At 36.7% G+C, this 17,838-nt stretch overlaps 1 protein-coding gene across 7 annotated transcripts in view; it reads right to left on the bottom strand.

Annotated features, from left to right (window-relative positions):
* DYM (dymeclin) overlaps positions 1–17,838 on the bottom strand; it is a 248,720-nt gene that overhangs the window by 148,978 nt on the left and 81,904 nt on the right. For all 7 annotated transcript variants that reach the window (XM_023750840.1, XM_023750842.1, XM_014452527.2 and 4 more), the window contains 2 exons: positions 9,381–9,506; positions 7,350–7,492 (listed from right to left, as the gene is read on the bottom strand). In XM_023750840.1, the coding sequence (XP_023606608.1) occupies positions 7,350–7,492; positions 9,381–9,506 (269 nt within the window). The remainder of the gene's footprint in view (positions 1–7,349; positions 7,493–9,380; positions 9,507–17,838) is intronic.

Genomic DNA, 17,838 nt, shown 5'->3' with positions numbered 1-17,838 from the left:
AGCCAGTCCCGCCAAAGGACAATATAAAGCAGTGGACTCCAAAATCAGAGGGGAAAAATCTGTTTCAATCACAAAATTGTATTTTTGGAGGAGCTGCTTATCTATTTTGGAATGCCTTACACACACACACACACACACACACACTAGTGAGGTTGAGTGGGCCGTGAGTGTTCTGCTTTGTCCACAATCCTCACCACTACCACTAAGCAGGGCTGTGGTTTAAAATAAAGAATGACTGGAGCTGAAAGTTGCCTTAGCTATCAACATACAAAGGAGAGACCAGCAGTCTCCCAAAATGAGAATTTCAGTGAGAGGAATTCCAGCACAACCTACTTAGTATGTATTATGAACTAAGTATTTGTGTCTCCCCAAAACAAATATTGAAGCCCTAACACTCAATGTGATGGTAATAAGAGTGGGCCTTTGGGATGTGATGAGGTGTAGATGAGGACCCCATGATAAAATGAGTGCCCTTTAAGAAGAGGAAGAGACACCAGAGCTTCCTGTCTCTGCCATGTGAACACACACTGCGACCATCAGCACGCCAGGACAGAGCCCTTACCAGAACACCAACCTGTCAGCACTTGATCTTAGACTCCCACACTCCAGAACAGTGAGAAATAAATGTCCACGGTTCAAGCCACCCCGTCTATGGTACTGTGTCACAGCAGTGTGAGCTATTTGTTGCCACCAAACACCGAGCTCCCATCAGATAATGAATCACACAGCTAAGGGTCTTCGGCCATTGTTTTGTAGGGTGATATGCTTACAAATTCAAGTAAGAAATAAATATCATTTGCCTTGCTGACAATAACTAAGACTACCAATACTACTGATATTTTTGATTAGATGAACATTTGAAATATTTATTACAATTCAGGTTGGGTCAGTGTCAAGTGTTTATTAAAGTCTTAGGCCAATTTTATAAAAAACTCTCAAGCAGAAAATAAAATCAGATAAATTAGTAAATAAGAAATGGTACCTTAGTGATTGTTGTCAAGGCAAGTTCAGTTAGGAAGCAAGGACAAATCTCTTGTGGGCAATATCTATTTAACAATCAAATTTTCCTTTCTGACTGCCATTGGCCAAAATTTGCACCACATAAAATGAAAAGCCAGTTGGAGAAACGGCAAAAACATGGCTGATGTATTCAATTTAGTCAGTTTTCAAAAAGACAGTTTTTACATAAATTTTAAACACTGAGCAGATAAAACAGTCTCTTAATTTTTTAAATTGTGTGGCATAAATTTGTTAGAGATTTTCTGATCATTAATTTCATCTAATTAAATTTATTTCCTTTTCAATTATTTTAATTAACAAGCAGCAGCAGAGCATTGGTGCATTTAACATGAGGATAAATGCTACACAGTTTTAGAAGTGGTTTTATACACAATATCTCACTTATGCCTCACAAAACGGCTTATATTTATCAGCTTTATAATGAGATTCAAAGTTGAAGAACATGTCTAAGATCACCCTGAGCTGGGACTCCATCTAAATCATCTGATTCTCAGTATCAGGCTCTGGAAATCCATCCTGATCCACAAAGACTTCCAGGAAGAGTGGAGGGAAAAGGCAGCTGCGAGGTCCCTGAGGTGTAATCCAAAGAACAGAGAGAGGAGAGGAGTGGGGGAGCCTGGTATGAACTCACAAGAGGCTCGCCCAGCATCTCCTGCCACTGGGGGGTTTACCAGCCCCAGTTTCATGAAGATCCTTGAGATTAAGTCCTAAAAGTCAGGGAAACTTTAGGAATCCTCATTAACGCTACTGTTGGCTGTCTGGGCAAAACAGGCTACTGCCCCCACAGCAAATCCTCACTGGGATTCCAGGAAATAAAATCTATTCTCCATAAAAGAGACACAAAACCCTGTTTTATTAATTTTCATTGTTATTTTACATATATACTCTGCTTTCCACACAGAAATTAGAATGTGTCAAACTCTCACAATATGTTGTCAAGGACATAAGCCTAAAAAAAGCAGGAAGCCCCAAAATACTTTTTAAATGATGATCTAGAGCTAAAAATGAGAACAAATCTTATTCTTTGGCTGGAATTATGGTCTACACCACAACTAACAAAATTATAACTAACTGAAATACACTGAAAGGTCTGTACCTGTGTACATAAAACCTGAAGGAGAAAAGATAGGACATAAATGCTATGGCAAAAGGAACAATAAGTTCACTAATAACTGAATATTATCTGCCAAAAGAGCCAACGGGCATTTTGACTAGATTAATGAAAAAGCACAGTGTCCAGAATCGGGGAGGGGGGGGCGTTCCAGTTCCAATCTATTTGATGCTGGAGAACTGTACTCATGGTCAGACCAGAGAACAGACCGATAAACTGGACCTCATCAACAACAGAGAGCAATGCAGAAATCAGTAAGAGAAACTAAGATCTTATGTAGAAGGGGGTCAGTGGAACCCATTAGAGCTTCCTCAGTAATTAATTGTACTGGCTCAAGTGTCTGCCATGATGGGCCCCCAGCAGAACAGATTCCAGCACAGGAAAGGGGCCCGCACCCGAGTGGTGCAGAAATGGACCAGCCATATCACCATCTTCTAGAATGCTTACTGGAAATGTGTATGGCCGGGCCCACCTCATGCCTTATGACTCAGAAATTCCAAGGTGTAAGCACATGCATTGTTTTAAAGTATGCCAGGAGGCACTGCTAATGCAGGGAGCCACCGTGTGGCCTTTATAATTATCTCTACAAGCCTAGAATTCTGTGATTCACTTAAAAAACCACAGTAATTAAAACTGTAGCATTCTTTTCTACACAGTAAAGTAATATAGCAATTGATTATTTTGCCATTTTCTCAGCATATTAGAGGAATTTCTAAACTAACAAACTACAGAGGAAAAGGAAGCCATTTTTTCTTGTACTGAAGATTATGAATAGAGGCATGTTGGCATGTATTTTATATATATTACCAGTGGTTTATATATGTAACCACTTTCAGTTAAAGAAGCAAATCACACTTGACACATGTAAAAACACTTTTTAAAAAATAACAAAATCTAGACAAGTTAATTTCCACTACTCTCTTTAACTGCAAAGAGACTTACCGGTAGTAATGAAGAAGTATTAATAATCCCTCTAATTGTTTGTGACACTTTGAGCAAACATTATCCAAGCACTCACTGTGTTCTGCAGGCCAGTAATAAGCAGAAAGGACAGATGCTGCATCCTGGAGTGTTTAGTCTAAGACAGATGAATCGGTACACGCAGGCACAAGAAAACCTAATTGTAAAAACTCAATTTAAGAGCAACACAAATGACATTATATTCTTACTAAAGGAGATTTTGAACTATAGAGGGAAATCTTTATTCTTATTTTTACTGAGGTAGAAGCAAATGCCTACCTCATTTGTTTTTAAGGATAGCTGAATGTTAAATTGACTCACTTGATAAGTATACTGTGGTTGTGTAAGAGATGTTACCTTTTAGGAAGTACACATTCAAGTATTTAGGGGTAAAGGGCCGTGATGAATGTAACTTACCCTCAAGTGGTTAAAAAGAAAGTGTGCATGTGTGTGTGCGTGCAGAATGATAAAAGAAAAGAAAGAGAATGAATACAAATACATAACAAATGGGATAGAATGTTAACAAATCAATCTAAATAAAGCTATATAGATTTTCTGTAATATTTTTATTTTTGGAACTTTTCTATATGTGTGACTTTTATTTCCAAATAAAGCTTTTAAAAAGAGGAGGGAGCCCGGCCGGCGTGGCTCAGTGGTTGAGTGTCGACCTATGCACAGTTCAATTCCCAGTCACATGTGCCCAATCAGGGCACATGCCCGGGTTGCGGGCTCAATCCCAGGTGTGGGGCGTGCAGGAGGCAGCCGACCAATGATTCTCTCTCTCTCCCCCTCTCCCTTCCTCTCTGAAATCAATAAAAATATATATTTTTAAAAAGAGCAGATAAGAATCATGTATGTAAAATAGCTGCTAACCTGTCTGGCAAACAGAAGGCATTCAAAAAATGATAGACATGTCGCTATAACTGACTTCACACCTGCCTTGAGTGCAGATGAGCATTAGCTTTTGGTATTTAATTACATACAAGTATTTATTGAGAGGCCAGATGTAAGGTGCTCTGCTAGATACTGCGGTGAACAACCTCAGAGAAGTCAAGCAGCCGCTTACACACTCAGGAGTCGACAGTAACAATGAGAGACAAGACAGCAAAGTTCAGGAAGCAAAGAAACTAAGATCAAGTGCAAACCAACATCACCTCTTTCCTGTGTGATCTCAGACAAGCAATTTAATAGCTAGGAACATCTCTACATGTAGCACATCAAAAGGTAGAAACATCTATTTCACAAGGTAGCCATGAGAATAAAGTAAGATGTACGAAAAGTTGCTCTGTAAGCTCAGAAGTGTTATAAATATGTTAGCTCTTACTGTATTGTATGTAGAGCAATGTAGGGAGATAAAACTTCTACACAGTAATCATAACGCAAAGCAGAGTGAGTGCCACAGGAAAAGATTACATCCTGCTGCGAGGCAGAAGAGGAACTCTTCATAGAGAAGGTAGTACTGGGGATGGAGCTTAATAGGTAGATGGGGAGAAAATCAAAGTGACAGAGAGGAGGAAGGAGGATTCCAGGTTAAAGAGATAACCCAGCAATGCATGAAAAAGAGTGTCAGGCACCGAAGATTTAACAAAGGTTTTGCAGGAATCTAGGAAACAAATAACAGATAACCGGAAATAAATGAGAATGAACTGGGGAAGGCTTGCCGAACTCCTGTGAAGGCCCAGACATGTGACTCATTACTCATCTGGACCCAGTTGTAGCACCAGGATTCTCATCTTCCCTTGCCAGAACCAACAGAACTTCACTATCCAAAACTATAAAGTTTTCCAAAATAAGGCATGCTGTTTCAGAGGAAATAATTTCAGCAAAACATACAATACACACACTATGAAAGGAAATGTTTTCTGTCCCACGAAAAATTCAATCCCAACGAAAATGAAGATAATCCAAAAGAGTTTATAATCTGCATCTAGCTTTGCAACATTATTTCTTTTCAGTGAGGAACCTCCAAATCACATTTCCTCAAGCCAATATTAAAGTAAGAAAATTCTGTCCTGGCCAGTGTGGCTCCGCTGGTTGAGCGTCATCCCATGCACTAAAAGGTCGCCGGTTCAATTCCCGGTCAGGGCACATGCCCAAGTTGTGGGTTCAATCCCCAGTAGGGGTGCATATGAGAGGCAACCAATCAATGCTTCTCTCTCACAACAATGTTTCTCTCTCTCTGTCTCTCCTTCCTCTCTCTCTCTAAAACCCAATTAAAAAAATTTTTAAAAACACTTTTTTAAAGTAGGAAAATTCCTTAACTACCAACCAAAAAATCATTAAAACTGATCACTGAGAACTAAAGTCAAATTTTCTTTGTCAGTTTGACAGACTTTCCTAGAATGTGGCTTAATTCAAATTATATACTGTGATCAAATTTACATTTTACCCACAATACACAGCTTTGTTTTTAAAGAGAATGTCCTTTTGTTGTTTTTATAATCCTTTGACTTGCATGCTGTGAAATAACAATAATTACTCCATCATGTTTTATATTTTTGCATGAATAGCTTTGTAAAGATTTAGGAAGAAAGCTATATAAAATGTGCTGTAACTATAGCACACTAAAAATTCTAACTATTTTAATGCCCTTAACTGAATAGTAAATTTTAAAAGACCATAGATCATTGAAAATTATATGGAAATAATCTCAGATTATCTATCCCAACTTTCTCATTTGAAAGACAAGGAACCTGGAAGGTAGGAAAATTAAGGAACTTCCTTCCAATATACTGCTAGCTAGGTGGGAGCAAGCAGATCTAAAATTTAGAAGTCAAGTGTTTTGGCACCTGGTGCTGATGACACCAGATGCCATCCTGGACTTCATTCTGATGACACAACTTCAAGAAAAACCAAAACCACCCATGAATCTATGTTTACTTTTTTTAAAAAACTCCAAAGTTTTGCCATTGTTTTGGAGAAAGCAATGAATGACCTTATACTATCTGCTCACCAAAATCTCCAACCATATTGGAGTACTACAAAATACTCAACCTTTAAATCCTTATACCAGTTTAATAATTTAAAAAAGCAAATACTACTGTATGAATGAAGTCTTCCTATGGGACACAAAAAGCCATTCCTATGCTGCCTTCAAGGCCATGAATGAGCCAGCATGTACAGCCTCCTCACCTGAAACAAGGCAGGCAGTAGGTAAGAGTAACCTGGAGAATAAAATTCTGCAGGTCTGGCATTCTAGGCAGCCTGCTCCGCACCAAAGACAAAGCCATGAATATTCACAAATGTAACTCAACTCATAATTAAAAGATATCAAAGGAAGGCAAATCTAGAAAGCCGGGTTCACAGATCAATTCCTAAAATCAACAGAGAGGTCCTTTATACAAAGAGGTTCCCATGACTCATTATCTCACGTTACCACACTGTAGAACTACATTTTCATATCAAGCTGATGTTCCTCCCTGAGTGTGGCGAGGATGCTACAACCATAATTCAGCTGTGGAACTCAGCTCCATTTAAAATTCCTCCAAACAGCCGAACTCTGCACTATGTACTTAAGTAGACGTTTAGTAAGAGCCCCTCTGTGCAGACCTCACAACTACCAAAGTGTCAGCCTACTTTTTGTTTCTCCTTCAGAATAAAGCAAAAGTTCCGTTTATATAGCCTCTCGTGGCATAGGTCCTCCACACCAACAAAGGGGCGGGCCAGAGGTACTCGGTACTTCCAGAGTCTTAGGTCTGATCACTGTGAAGCAGAAATGAGGCTTTGGTGGGAAAGGACTTTCCACAGTTAACAAAATTTGCTTCTAATCTGATAAAACTCACGTTTGTGCCACTTTTGAATTTGTAACAAAACTCTTCAAAATATACTAATTGGTCATCAACAAATGAAACGCTTATGACAATAAGAAAACTATACCCAATTAGTCACATAAAAACCTAACCAATAAAGTCCTTAAAACAGAATGATTTCCTTATAAAGCACAAGCAGTAAAAAGTTTCCAAGAGCTTAACTGAATTGTACAGCTAGAACTCATATAAAATGCGTATTTATAAACATTCTTCTTGAAAAATGGTGCCTTATAGGTGAACAATTTATTCATTATTTGCATATATTTATATGCATTCACTACACTGAATGCAAAAATTAATATTTTAAATTACTTTCAGTATGTCACATTTAGACAGCTGCACAGATTCAATATAACTATTAATAGTGGCAGCCAAGGGAAACAGAATTATTTATGACTAATTAACAATCTGTGTACATCAAAGTACTGAAAAAGTCAGAAAGGGCTTACTTGCTACGCCTGACGCAAGTCCATACAGCAGTCCTCCCCCATCCGACTGCTGAGGGAAAACGTGGGCGCCTGGGGGAGGTGGCTTTTCTTGTCTGATGAAGTTATACAATAAAGTTTTCACAAGTTTGCTGGTGTATGGAAGACTACACAGAAAGAAAAAAAGAAGAAAATCACACTCATACTTATGGGAGTCATCTGACTATATATAATAATAATCTATATAATCTAGTAATACAAAAGGATTAGCATAATTCAAAGAAGTCTAGCATGGTCACATAATAGTGAAGACCATCAGACTTGAGGCTTAACTCTGGCTTTCTCCTTACTATGCCATAGATCATTGGTCAAATCACTTCCACTCTTGAACTCACCTTATTTGTAATCTGTATAACAGGTGAGATACTATAAATTCAGTATATAATACAGTAACTGGCACTTGAAGGGAGGTAGTAATATAGCATTAGCAGGGAAAAGCAAGAATTAAAAAGCAATAATATAAAAGAGTATACTTTTTAAGTATGAAGTTATTCAATTAGTGCATGCATACAAAAATATATCTGTATGTATACAGATTTTGTAAACATTATACTCTTTGCTTCTAAGTAATGAGATGAGGAGAAGGGAGAAAAAAATAGGTGAAAAGGGATGTGTGTCCACAAATTGGTGATAGATCAGTTCCTGCAATATAGAGAAAATTTCTTAATAGACTCTTGAGCCAAAGTTCAGGCCTTTTCCCTATTATCAGTGAAGGTGCCATGAAAAAAACAAAGGTAGTTAAGAAGGATGAAAGTCCCTGAGAACTTTAATCAAAGCTACTCTGTCTTTGTCTTACATTCCAAAATTCTGTGAAGACTGTACCGATAGAAGATGTGTGTGTGTGTGTGTGTGTGTGTGTGTGTGTATGTGTTTAATTTATTCCCATCCCCACCCACTAGAAGACAGTAAGTTTCTGTTCAGAGTATAGCCCCACATCCTAACATGCCTAGCACATGGTTAGCACACAATAAAGATGTATTGACTAAATGAAAGTAGGTACAGTCAGTCAAAAGGTTATGTGGAACTAGTAAAAAGGGAAAGACACAAAAATAATTTCAATGAACAAATATTACTGGATGACTGCTTAGACATAGACAGTGATAGAGAAGAAAGATGACTTCAAAGTTTTAATTCTACAAAGAAATCACTACAGAAAGCAATGGAGCTGGGGAGTAACGGGGGCAGGAAGGATGGACAGTTTGGACAAAAAAGGAGAATCTGGTTCCTTATGTGTTGTGTTTGAGGTGCTGATAGAACAACTAGAGGAATGTCTGATTGGAGATATAAAACAATACTAAGGTAAGAGGCCCTGGCCAGATAGCTCAGTTGGTTAGAGCATCAGGTGGTTAGGCCAAGGTTTGGGGTTAGATACCCAGCCAGGGCACATACAAAAATCAACCAATAAATGCGATAAATAAGTGGAACAACAAATATCTCTCTCTCTCTCTCTCAAAAATCAATCAATAAATAAAAATTTTAAAAATACTAAGGGGATAAGACCAAAAATATAGATTTATACAATAAAAAAATAGACAAATCTATTTTTTGTTGTTTACTTTTTAAATATTCATTTATAGTTGACATTCAATTTTATTTTATATTACTTTCAGGTGTACAGCACAGTGCTTAGACAACCATATAATTTACAAAGTCGTCCCCCCAATATTTTCAGTACCCACCTGGCACCATACATAGTTATTACCATATTATTGACTTTATTCCCTATGTTGTACTTTACATCCCCATGACCTTATTTTGTTAAAAACCTGGACAAATTTAGCCTTGGCTGGTTTGGCTCAGTGGTTGGAGCATTGGCCTTCAAACTGAAGGATCTTGAGTTCAATTCCAGTCAAGGGCACGTACCTTAGCTAAAGGCTCCATCCCGGCTCTGGTTGGGGGAGTGTGGGAGGTGGCCACTTTCTCTCTCTCTCTCTCTCTCTCTCTCTCTCTCTCACTGCTTTCTCCCACCCCCTTCCATTTAAAATAGAAACATACCATCGACCTCGCATCAAATACTTGTGACTAATGCTCTGTCGCAAAACTTCCTTGTGATATAGTTGACAGGAAAGGAAAACAACCATTGTTGATATAGCTTCCACTGATATTTCATATGTAAGGTCTCTGGAGAAATAGAAAACAAAACAGAATAATGGGTCAGTTTGGAACAGTTAATATATTGCTCTTTTCTGAATTTAAAAACTCAAATCTAAATATTCAACATGTTTGCATTATAAAAAAATACTAATATGTTTAACATAAAAATTAAATTAAGAAAAAAATATGAAACCATTCCCCAGTCATTAGCTCTTATACTTGGGTCAGGTATCCCATTACTTCCCTATTCTCCCATTCCCATCTCCTACTGAATGACAAGTCTATTTATTAGAGCATAATGGAAACAATTACCAGCAGTACTCTGTTCAGTTATAACTCAGAAACAAATATTCACATTATAAAACTGAAGAGAAATCAGTGTAGGAAAGAAAACAATGCCTTTGCAAGTTGACAGTCACTTTACAATGAGAACAATGGCATGTCCTACACTCCTATCTCTAGTGCCCTCATTCTCAAGGCCAACTCTGCATGTTCAGCAAAGTATGAACACTAAACAAATTATTCCTGTTTTATATGCATATTTCGTTTGGAAAGGAATACTCTCGTCCCTTCCCAAGATCATTATTCCTTTTAGAAACAAATCTTATCGCATCTCAGCCATTTGGCTAAGATCAAGGGTAGAAACAAATCTTAGATCAAATAAAAAGGAAACAAAATTTTTCTGAGAAGGAGCACAAACAGGAATAAATGCATTAAGAAATCTTCAGTTATTATAAAAATTTAAACACGATTATCATGTGGAACAGTTAGCCCAGGAAAATAGAAATCTCAACAACACAGAAAAAAAAGTAATAACTCCAGAAGAACATAAAAATATTTTATGGAACTGAAATATTCATGGAAAGCCCAAAGAAAAACACTATCTACTTAAATGGGGCTTATTAAACAAATTAAAGATGACTTAATGCTAGAACTAGGCAAGCTTAAATTCTACCAGATATTTCAAGGACAGAATTATAGTGCTGACAGAAATATCTTCTCAATACAAAGTATACAAAATTCAAGAGGCCCATTCAATTGATCTAATGCCATGCAATACTGCGGTAGTAATAAAAACAGCACACAAAGATAAACCAATGGAACCCAATTGAACTAAATATATAGTCAGACCTGTGTATACATGGAATGGATCCAGAAAATAATGGAGAAAAAACAAATTGTACAGAAGATGGTACTAGGAGAATATGGTACTAGGAAAATATGGGCTCATTTCATAAAGAAAAATAATGATGGGTCCCTAACTTACTACCTACTATCAAAGACCTACTACAGATGAATTACAGACTTAGATGTGAATGGCAAAACTAAAGTTAATAGAAGAAAATGTATAATGGTACGTTTGTAACATCAGCATAAGAAAGGACTTCTTAAATAAAAGCCTAAGAGCACAAAGCCAAGAAACAAAGGCATTTAATTACATCAAGATTAAAAATGATTGCTCAACAAATGAAACTTTGGACAAAGTTAACAGATAGATGATAGACTGGAGGGAAAAACAAAAAACTAATATCTAGAATGTTATAAGCAATCCCTGCAAATGGCAAAAAGAGGCAAGAACTCCACTAGAAAACAAGAATGGAAAATATAAAGTCACTTTAAAACAATATGCTATCCCTTTATGCCCTAGAAAATGTAAAGGAGTGGAAGGCATATGATGACATATAAGCCCTCATGCACTGCTCATGGGAGTATTAACCAGTCATTTTAGAAAACAACCTATAACCCACTATATGTATGCACACCAAAGAAAAATTCACAGAAATATGTCTCCCTGTGAAGACACTTCCTAAATGACCCTAATCCCTACTTCCTGATATTCATGATCTTGTGTAGTTTCCTCCCCTTGGATCTGGTGACTCGCTTCTAACAAAGCGAATACAGTGATCAGGTGCCACTTCTGAGATATGAGCTTACAAACAGATGATGGCTTGTGCTGGGCATGCTCTCATTCTTCTATTTGCTTTATCTGAGGAAAGTCAGCTGCCTTGTTGTGAGCTGACATATGAAGAAGTTCACCTGGAATTAAGGGAGGCCTCCAGTCAACAGCCAGCGAGGAACAGAGGCCCTCAGTCCAACAACCCTAGAGGAATTGAATCCTACCAAAAGCCAAGTGAGAAATCTAGGAAGCAGGTCCTTCCTAGTTGAGGCTTCAGATGAGACCACAGCCCCAGCGATAAACTCAACTACAACATCATGAGACACTTGAGTCTGAGGCACCAAGCTATGCTGTACCCAGATTCCTGACCCTAAAAACTGTGAAACAATGTTGTTTTAAATGGCTAAGTTTTAGGGGAATTTATTATGCGGTAATAGATAGATAATATTAAGACATTCCTCATTTGTGGTGTTGCAGTCCAGGTGACCATCTCTGCGGAAGTGGTTAAGTAAAATGTGGATGCACACAATGGAGCAGTTTGAACAGCAACACTAAGTTGTTCATTTAGCATCAGAGGTAACTCTTAGCAGTTCTGAGAGGAAAAACTAAAAAACTGAATGAGTTCTGTAACACAATTCTATTTATGTACATTAAAAATATATGTACACATAAGAATATTTTGTACTTTGACACATACACATGATAAATACATGCATTAAACACATTAAAATGGCTAATTATGGAAAAGAACTTAGTTGAACTTATCATAGTAGGAACTTAACAAATATTAAATGGAATGAACAAACCATCTACAATTCCGTACTTAACAAATTTAATTTGCTAAAGTTATCTGCTTTGAGAAGTTGAATGCTTCATTAGTTTTTACATTGTTGCCATTTGCAAATCACCACAAACTTAGCATAAAACAGCACACATCTGCTACCATCCAGTTCTGGAGTTGCAGTACAGGCTTTAAGGGGTTAAAATCAAGGTCTCAGCACGCTGCTTTCTATTCAGGAGGCTCTAGGGAAGAATCCATTTCCTGCTGGTTGGGGTTGTTCACAGGATTTAGCTCTTCCTGGCTATAAAACTGGGGTCCCCCCTTTCTTGCTGCCTGTAAGCTGAGGGCACTTCCCAGCTTGTAGAGGTCACCTCATTCTTTGACTCATGGATCTCTTCCTCCACCTTCAAAGTCAATAATGGCTTTGAATGACTCTTCATATTGCTTCTCTCTGACCCACCCTTTTGGTTTCCTCTTCTACCTTTAAGGACTCATGTGATTAAATTGGGCCCACTCGGAAAATAAAGGACAGTCCCCACATCAAAGGCCCTTCACTTTAACCACATCTACATCCGGCAGAAGATGTTTTCTTCTATTCCTATTTTGCTGAAAGTTTTTTCATGAATGAATGTTGAATTGGTCAAATGCTTTTTCCACATTTACTGAAATATCATATGGCTTTTCTTATTTGTTTTGCCAATGTGGCATATTATATTGACTGATGTTCAAGTGTTTAACAATATTGCATTCCTGAGATAATGTATTAACCTTTCCATATATTACTAGATGCAATTTGCTAATTTTTTAAAATTTTTTATTGATTTAGACAGAGAGAAGGAGAGAAGAAGAGAAGGAGGGAGGGAGGGAGGGAGAGGGCGAAAGAGAGGGAGAGAGAAACATCGATTTGTTGTTGCACTTACTTATGCATTCACTGGTTGATTCTTGTATATGCCCTGACCGAGTATCAAACCCACAACCTTGGCGTATCAGAACAATGTTCTAATCAACTGAGCTATCCAGCCAGGACAATTTGCTACTTTTTAAAAATATATCTTTCTGCTTTCTTTTTATATAATGTCACTATCAGGCTTTAGTATCAGGGTTATGCTGGCCTCGTAAAATAAGTTATCCAACTGCTTTTGAAACACTTTTATTGAAATATGTACTTTATGATGTAATATTGAGCAAAGACAGCAGAATAATATGCATCATGTGAATGAATATACATGCAGATGTTAATATGCAAAAAATAAAAATAGCAATCCTGGAAGATGAGATTATGGGTAACTATTTTACTTTTTTAATATATTTTTATTGATTTCAGAGAGGAAGGGAGAGGCAGAGAGAGACAGAAACATCAATGATGAAAGAGAATTACTGATCAGCTCCTGTTGCCTCCACAGGCCCCCACCAGGGATTGAGCCTGAAACTTGGGTATGTGCCCTGACCAGGAATCGAACCATGACCTCCTGGTTCATAGGTCGATACTCAAACACTGAGCCACGCTAGCCAGGCTATTTTATTATTTTTAATTTAAAATTTTTAATTGAGTTTATTGGGGTGACATTGGTTAATAAAATTATATAGGCTTCAGGTGTACAATTCTGTAACACATCATCTGTATACTGTATTATGTGTTCACCACCTCAAATCAAGTCTCCTTCCATCACCATTTATTTCCCCTTTACCTCTTCTACCTCCTCTGCCCCTCCCTTTCCCTCTGGTAATCATACTGTGTCTATATTTACTTAAATTTTTAAAATAGGAAGAGCATAAAGAAAATGAGAGAAACATTTGCTTCAAACTGGTTGTCTCTACAGGGAAATTTCCTGAAAAAAATAATATCATAAAAGATGATCTGAGGATAATATCTAATCTCATTTTGACCACATATATTTCATGAACACTTTCATGTGTTTAGATTTTTGACCAATATAAATATATCATCTATTTGAAAATTAAATTAATCAAGAACTAAAAATAGAGGCTAGTCATTAAATTGAACTTTATTGATTAAAATCTGATGACATATTGAAATAAGAGCAAACAAAAAACTGAGTCTCATTGTGGCATACTGTAGGAGTCATCGGCCCAAAATTAGAAAACCTGGGACCTGCTTCTAAGTTCCCTATTAAACTCTGTTCTCTTCAGCAAATAACTACCTCTGGGTCTCCGATTTCTTATCTGTAAGTAAGTATTTTACACCAAATTATCTCAAATGCCATTTCTTGCTATAAGTTTCTATAATGCTGAAAAAAAGAAATTCAAGGCAATGTTAGGTTCCCATGAAAACAAAATTTCAATTATATTAATTGGACTATCTTACTGCCAAATAATCAAGGAAAAGAGCCAGACAGACCAATACTTGAAATAAACCAAGGTTCTACCATGCTGAGTGTGGTGGTTTTTAAAAGATGAAAAATGTTTTAAGCCAACAGATCTTTCTTGTTTTAATGTCCTTGTATAATCTTCAGAAGATTTTCATTACACAATCACCAAAACAAAGTCAACTTTAAAAAGCCAAAGTGTTGCTCTGGCTCCGTATTATCCCCAGAACTTTCCACCATCTGGCTGAAAATGTCCTAGAACAAACTACTGTTGGAGCAAGTTATTAATTTCATGTGAAGAAAAAAAAGACAAGCGCATGACCTTGCGCTGCTCTGCTAGGGCCGAGTGGAACATTTGGATAAAGACAAAAGCCTTCATGAAATGGGTGTTAGTGTTGGCAAAGGGCAAAGTCAACGAACACAGAGGAAAAAAACATCCTCCTCTGACTTACTACTGGATAAGAAACGGGACAGCACTGTAAGTGGAACACAAGTTTAACAAAAACAACCAACAAGTTCAAAGGATTAATACCTAAGTTCAGAAATATCACTGTCTTGCCAACATGAAGAGTCTAAAAGTAAAATATAAGGAAAGATTAAAAAGTGGTATAATATATTACAGATACTGCCAATAGCAGTGATGGCTAGTTTTAAAAGTCAGCAACATCAAAGACATGGTAATACTACTCATTTATAATAAGTCTTATCAGTGCAACAGACGGTGCCTGGAGTTAGGAGTAAAAAAACACGGCTGTTAGTCTCAGAACTGTCGCTTGTTACCTCTACAGTTACCTTAACTGTCAACTTCATCATTTGTAAAAATTAAGGAAGTGGACGAAATAAACTCAAATATCCACTCTATGTTTTCATGGTTTCTCTGAAAACCAATACTATGTATGTAACAATGCAGCGAATGTATAAAATATAGCCACAAATTTTCTTGAAATAAAGTTCAACCACCAAAAAGAGCTCTTAAAAATATTCTTAAAAAATCAAAAATTAATATTGATTGATAAGATGGATACACAATAGCTAAGAAAATATATCAAAGCAGTTATGTGGTTATCCAAAATGCAATCATACCAACTTAAAATGTTGCATTCATAAAACAAGAAACAATGAGTAATAAAAAGCTCTCAGGAATTAAAAATGATTGTTAAACCTTTATCAAAAGTTAGAAATGGCTTTTAAATATATGAAGAGATATTCAACCTCAAGAATCACAGTCTGATTTCCATTTTTAACTTACAAAAAAACCTATAATACACAATATTCACAAGGGTCATTGAAATGGATTTTGTGGGAATACAATTTGTATAATCTCTGAAGGAGGCAGTTTTTTTTAATCAAATTTATCATACTTTGTCAAATTTTAAAATGTACACGTTTATTTTCAACTCTAGATTTGTACAATGATTATATATGTATACATGAATAAAGTGAATTTATGTGTATGTAGTACATTCAGACAATGGAATATTATTCAGTGCTAAAAAGAAATGAGCTATTAAACCATTAATATGGAGTTAACTTAAATATATATTTATTACCAAAAGAATGAAGCCAATCTAAAAAGACTACATACTGTATGATTCCAACTATATGACATTCTAGAAAAGGCAAAACTATAGAGACAGTAAAAGGATCAGTGGTGGTCAGGGTTGAGCAGATGGAGGAGAGAACAGGTAGAGCACAGGATTTTCGGAGAGTGAAACTACTCTTATGATACTATAATGATGGATACATGTCATTATACATTTCTCACACCCATAGAATGTACATTATTCACAGGTGACATGATCTTGTACAAAGAAAACCCTAAAGACTCCACCAAAATACTACTAAATTTAATAAATAAATTCAGCAAAAGTGACAGGTTACAAAATTAACATCCAAAATCAATGACATTTTTATACACCAATAATGAACTCTCAGAAAGAGAAACAAAAAAAACCCAATCACATTATCCATTGCTATAAAAAAAAAGATACCTAGAAATACATTTAATCCAGGAGGTAAAACACCTATACTCGGGAAACTATAGGACATTGAAAAGAGAAATAGAGTCCCGGCAGGCGTGACTCAGTGGTTGAGCATCGACTTATGAACCAGAAGGTTCCTGGTCAGGGCATATGCCAAGGTTGTGGGCTTAATCTCTAGTGTGGGGCACACAGGAGGCTGCCAATCAATGATTCTCTGTCATCACTGATGTTTGTATCTCTCTCATTGTCCCTTCCTCTTGGAAATCAATAAATAATATATATATATATATAAAATGGGCGAGGGACTTGAATAGACATTTCTCCAAAGAGGACATACACATGGCAAAGACATATGCTCAAAGTCATTCATCATCAGAGAGATGCAAATTAAAATGACAATGACCTCACACCTGTCAGAATGGCTACCATCAACAATCAACAAGTGACAAGTAAGGCTAGGATGTGGAGAAAAGGGAAACTTAGTATGCTACTGATGGGAATGCAGATTGGTGCGTTCACTATGGAAAACAGTGAGGAGTTTCCTCAAAAAATTAAATATGGAACTGCTGTTTGAACCAGCAATCCCACTTCTAGGGATATATCCTAAGAATCCCGAAACACCAATCAGAAAAAAATATATGCACCCCCATGTTCACAGCAGCGTTATTTACAATAGCTAAGATCTAGAAACAGCCCAAGTGCCCATTACAGTAGATGAGTGGATAAAAAAGCTGTGGTACATTTATATAATGGAATACTATGCAGCTGTTATAAAGAAGGATCTCTTACCCTTTGCTAGGACCTGGAGATTATTATGCTAAGCGAAATGAGCTAGTCAGAGAAAGACAAGTATGTGATCTCACTTATATGTGAAATCTAATTAACAAAATATACTGATGAACAAAATAGGTCCAGAGGCATGGATACATGGAACAGACTGACAGATCTCAGAGGGGAGAGGAGTGAGGGGGCAGAAAAAGATTAACCAAAAAAAAAAATATAGATAGATAGATAGATAGATAGATAGATAGATAGATAGATACACATACATATATATATCCCATGGACATAGACAATAGTGTGGTGAAGGTCTGGGGTGGGGCAGGGGCTTGGTGGAGGGCAGTAAAGGGGGTGGGGGATGGGAGACATCTATAATACTGTAAAAAATAAAATAAAAAGATACAGTAGTTGGGAGAAACTGGCTGAAGGGTAAAAATAAATAAGTAAATAAATGAAAGTTAGGATTATTAAAAAAGAATCAACCAATGAATGCATAAATAAGTGGAACAAATCAATGTTTCTCTCTCCCTTCCTCTATCTAAAAATCAATTTTCAAAGAAGAATGAGCACTGTTTATGCCTGGTGTTCTCTA

This window comes from Myotis lucifugus, unplaced genomic scaffold (assembly GCF_000147115.1).
Source record: "Myotis lucifugus unplaced genomic scaffold, Myoluc2.0 scaffold_16, whole genome shotgun sequence".
Taxonomy (NCBI): Eukaryota; Metazoa; Chordata; class Mammalia; order Chiroptera; family Vespertilionidae; genus Myotis; species Myotis lucifugus.
This window is presented reverse-complemented; position numbering and strand designations above follow the sequence as displayed.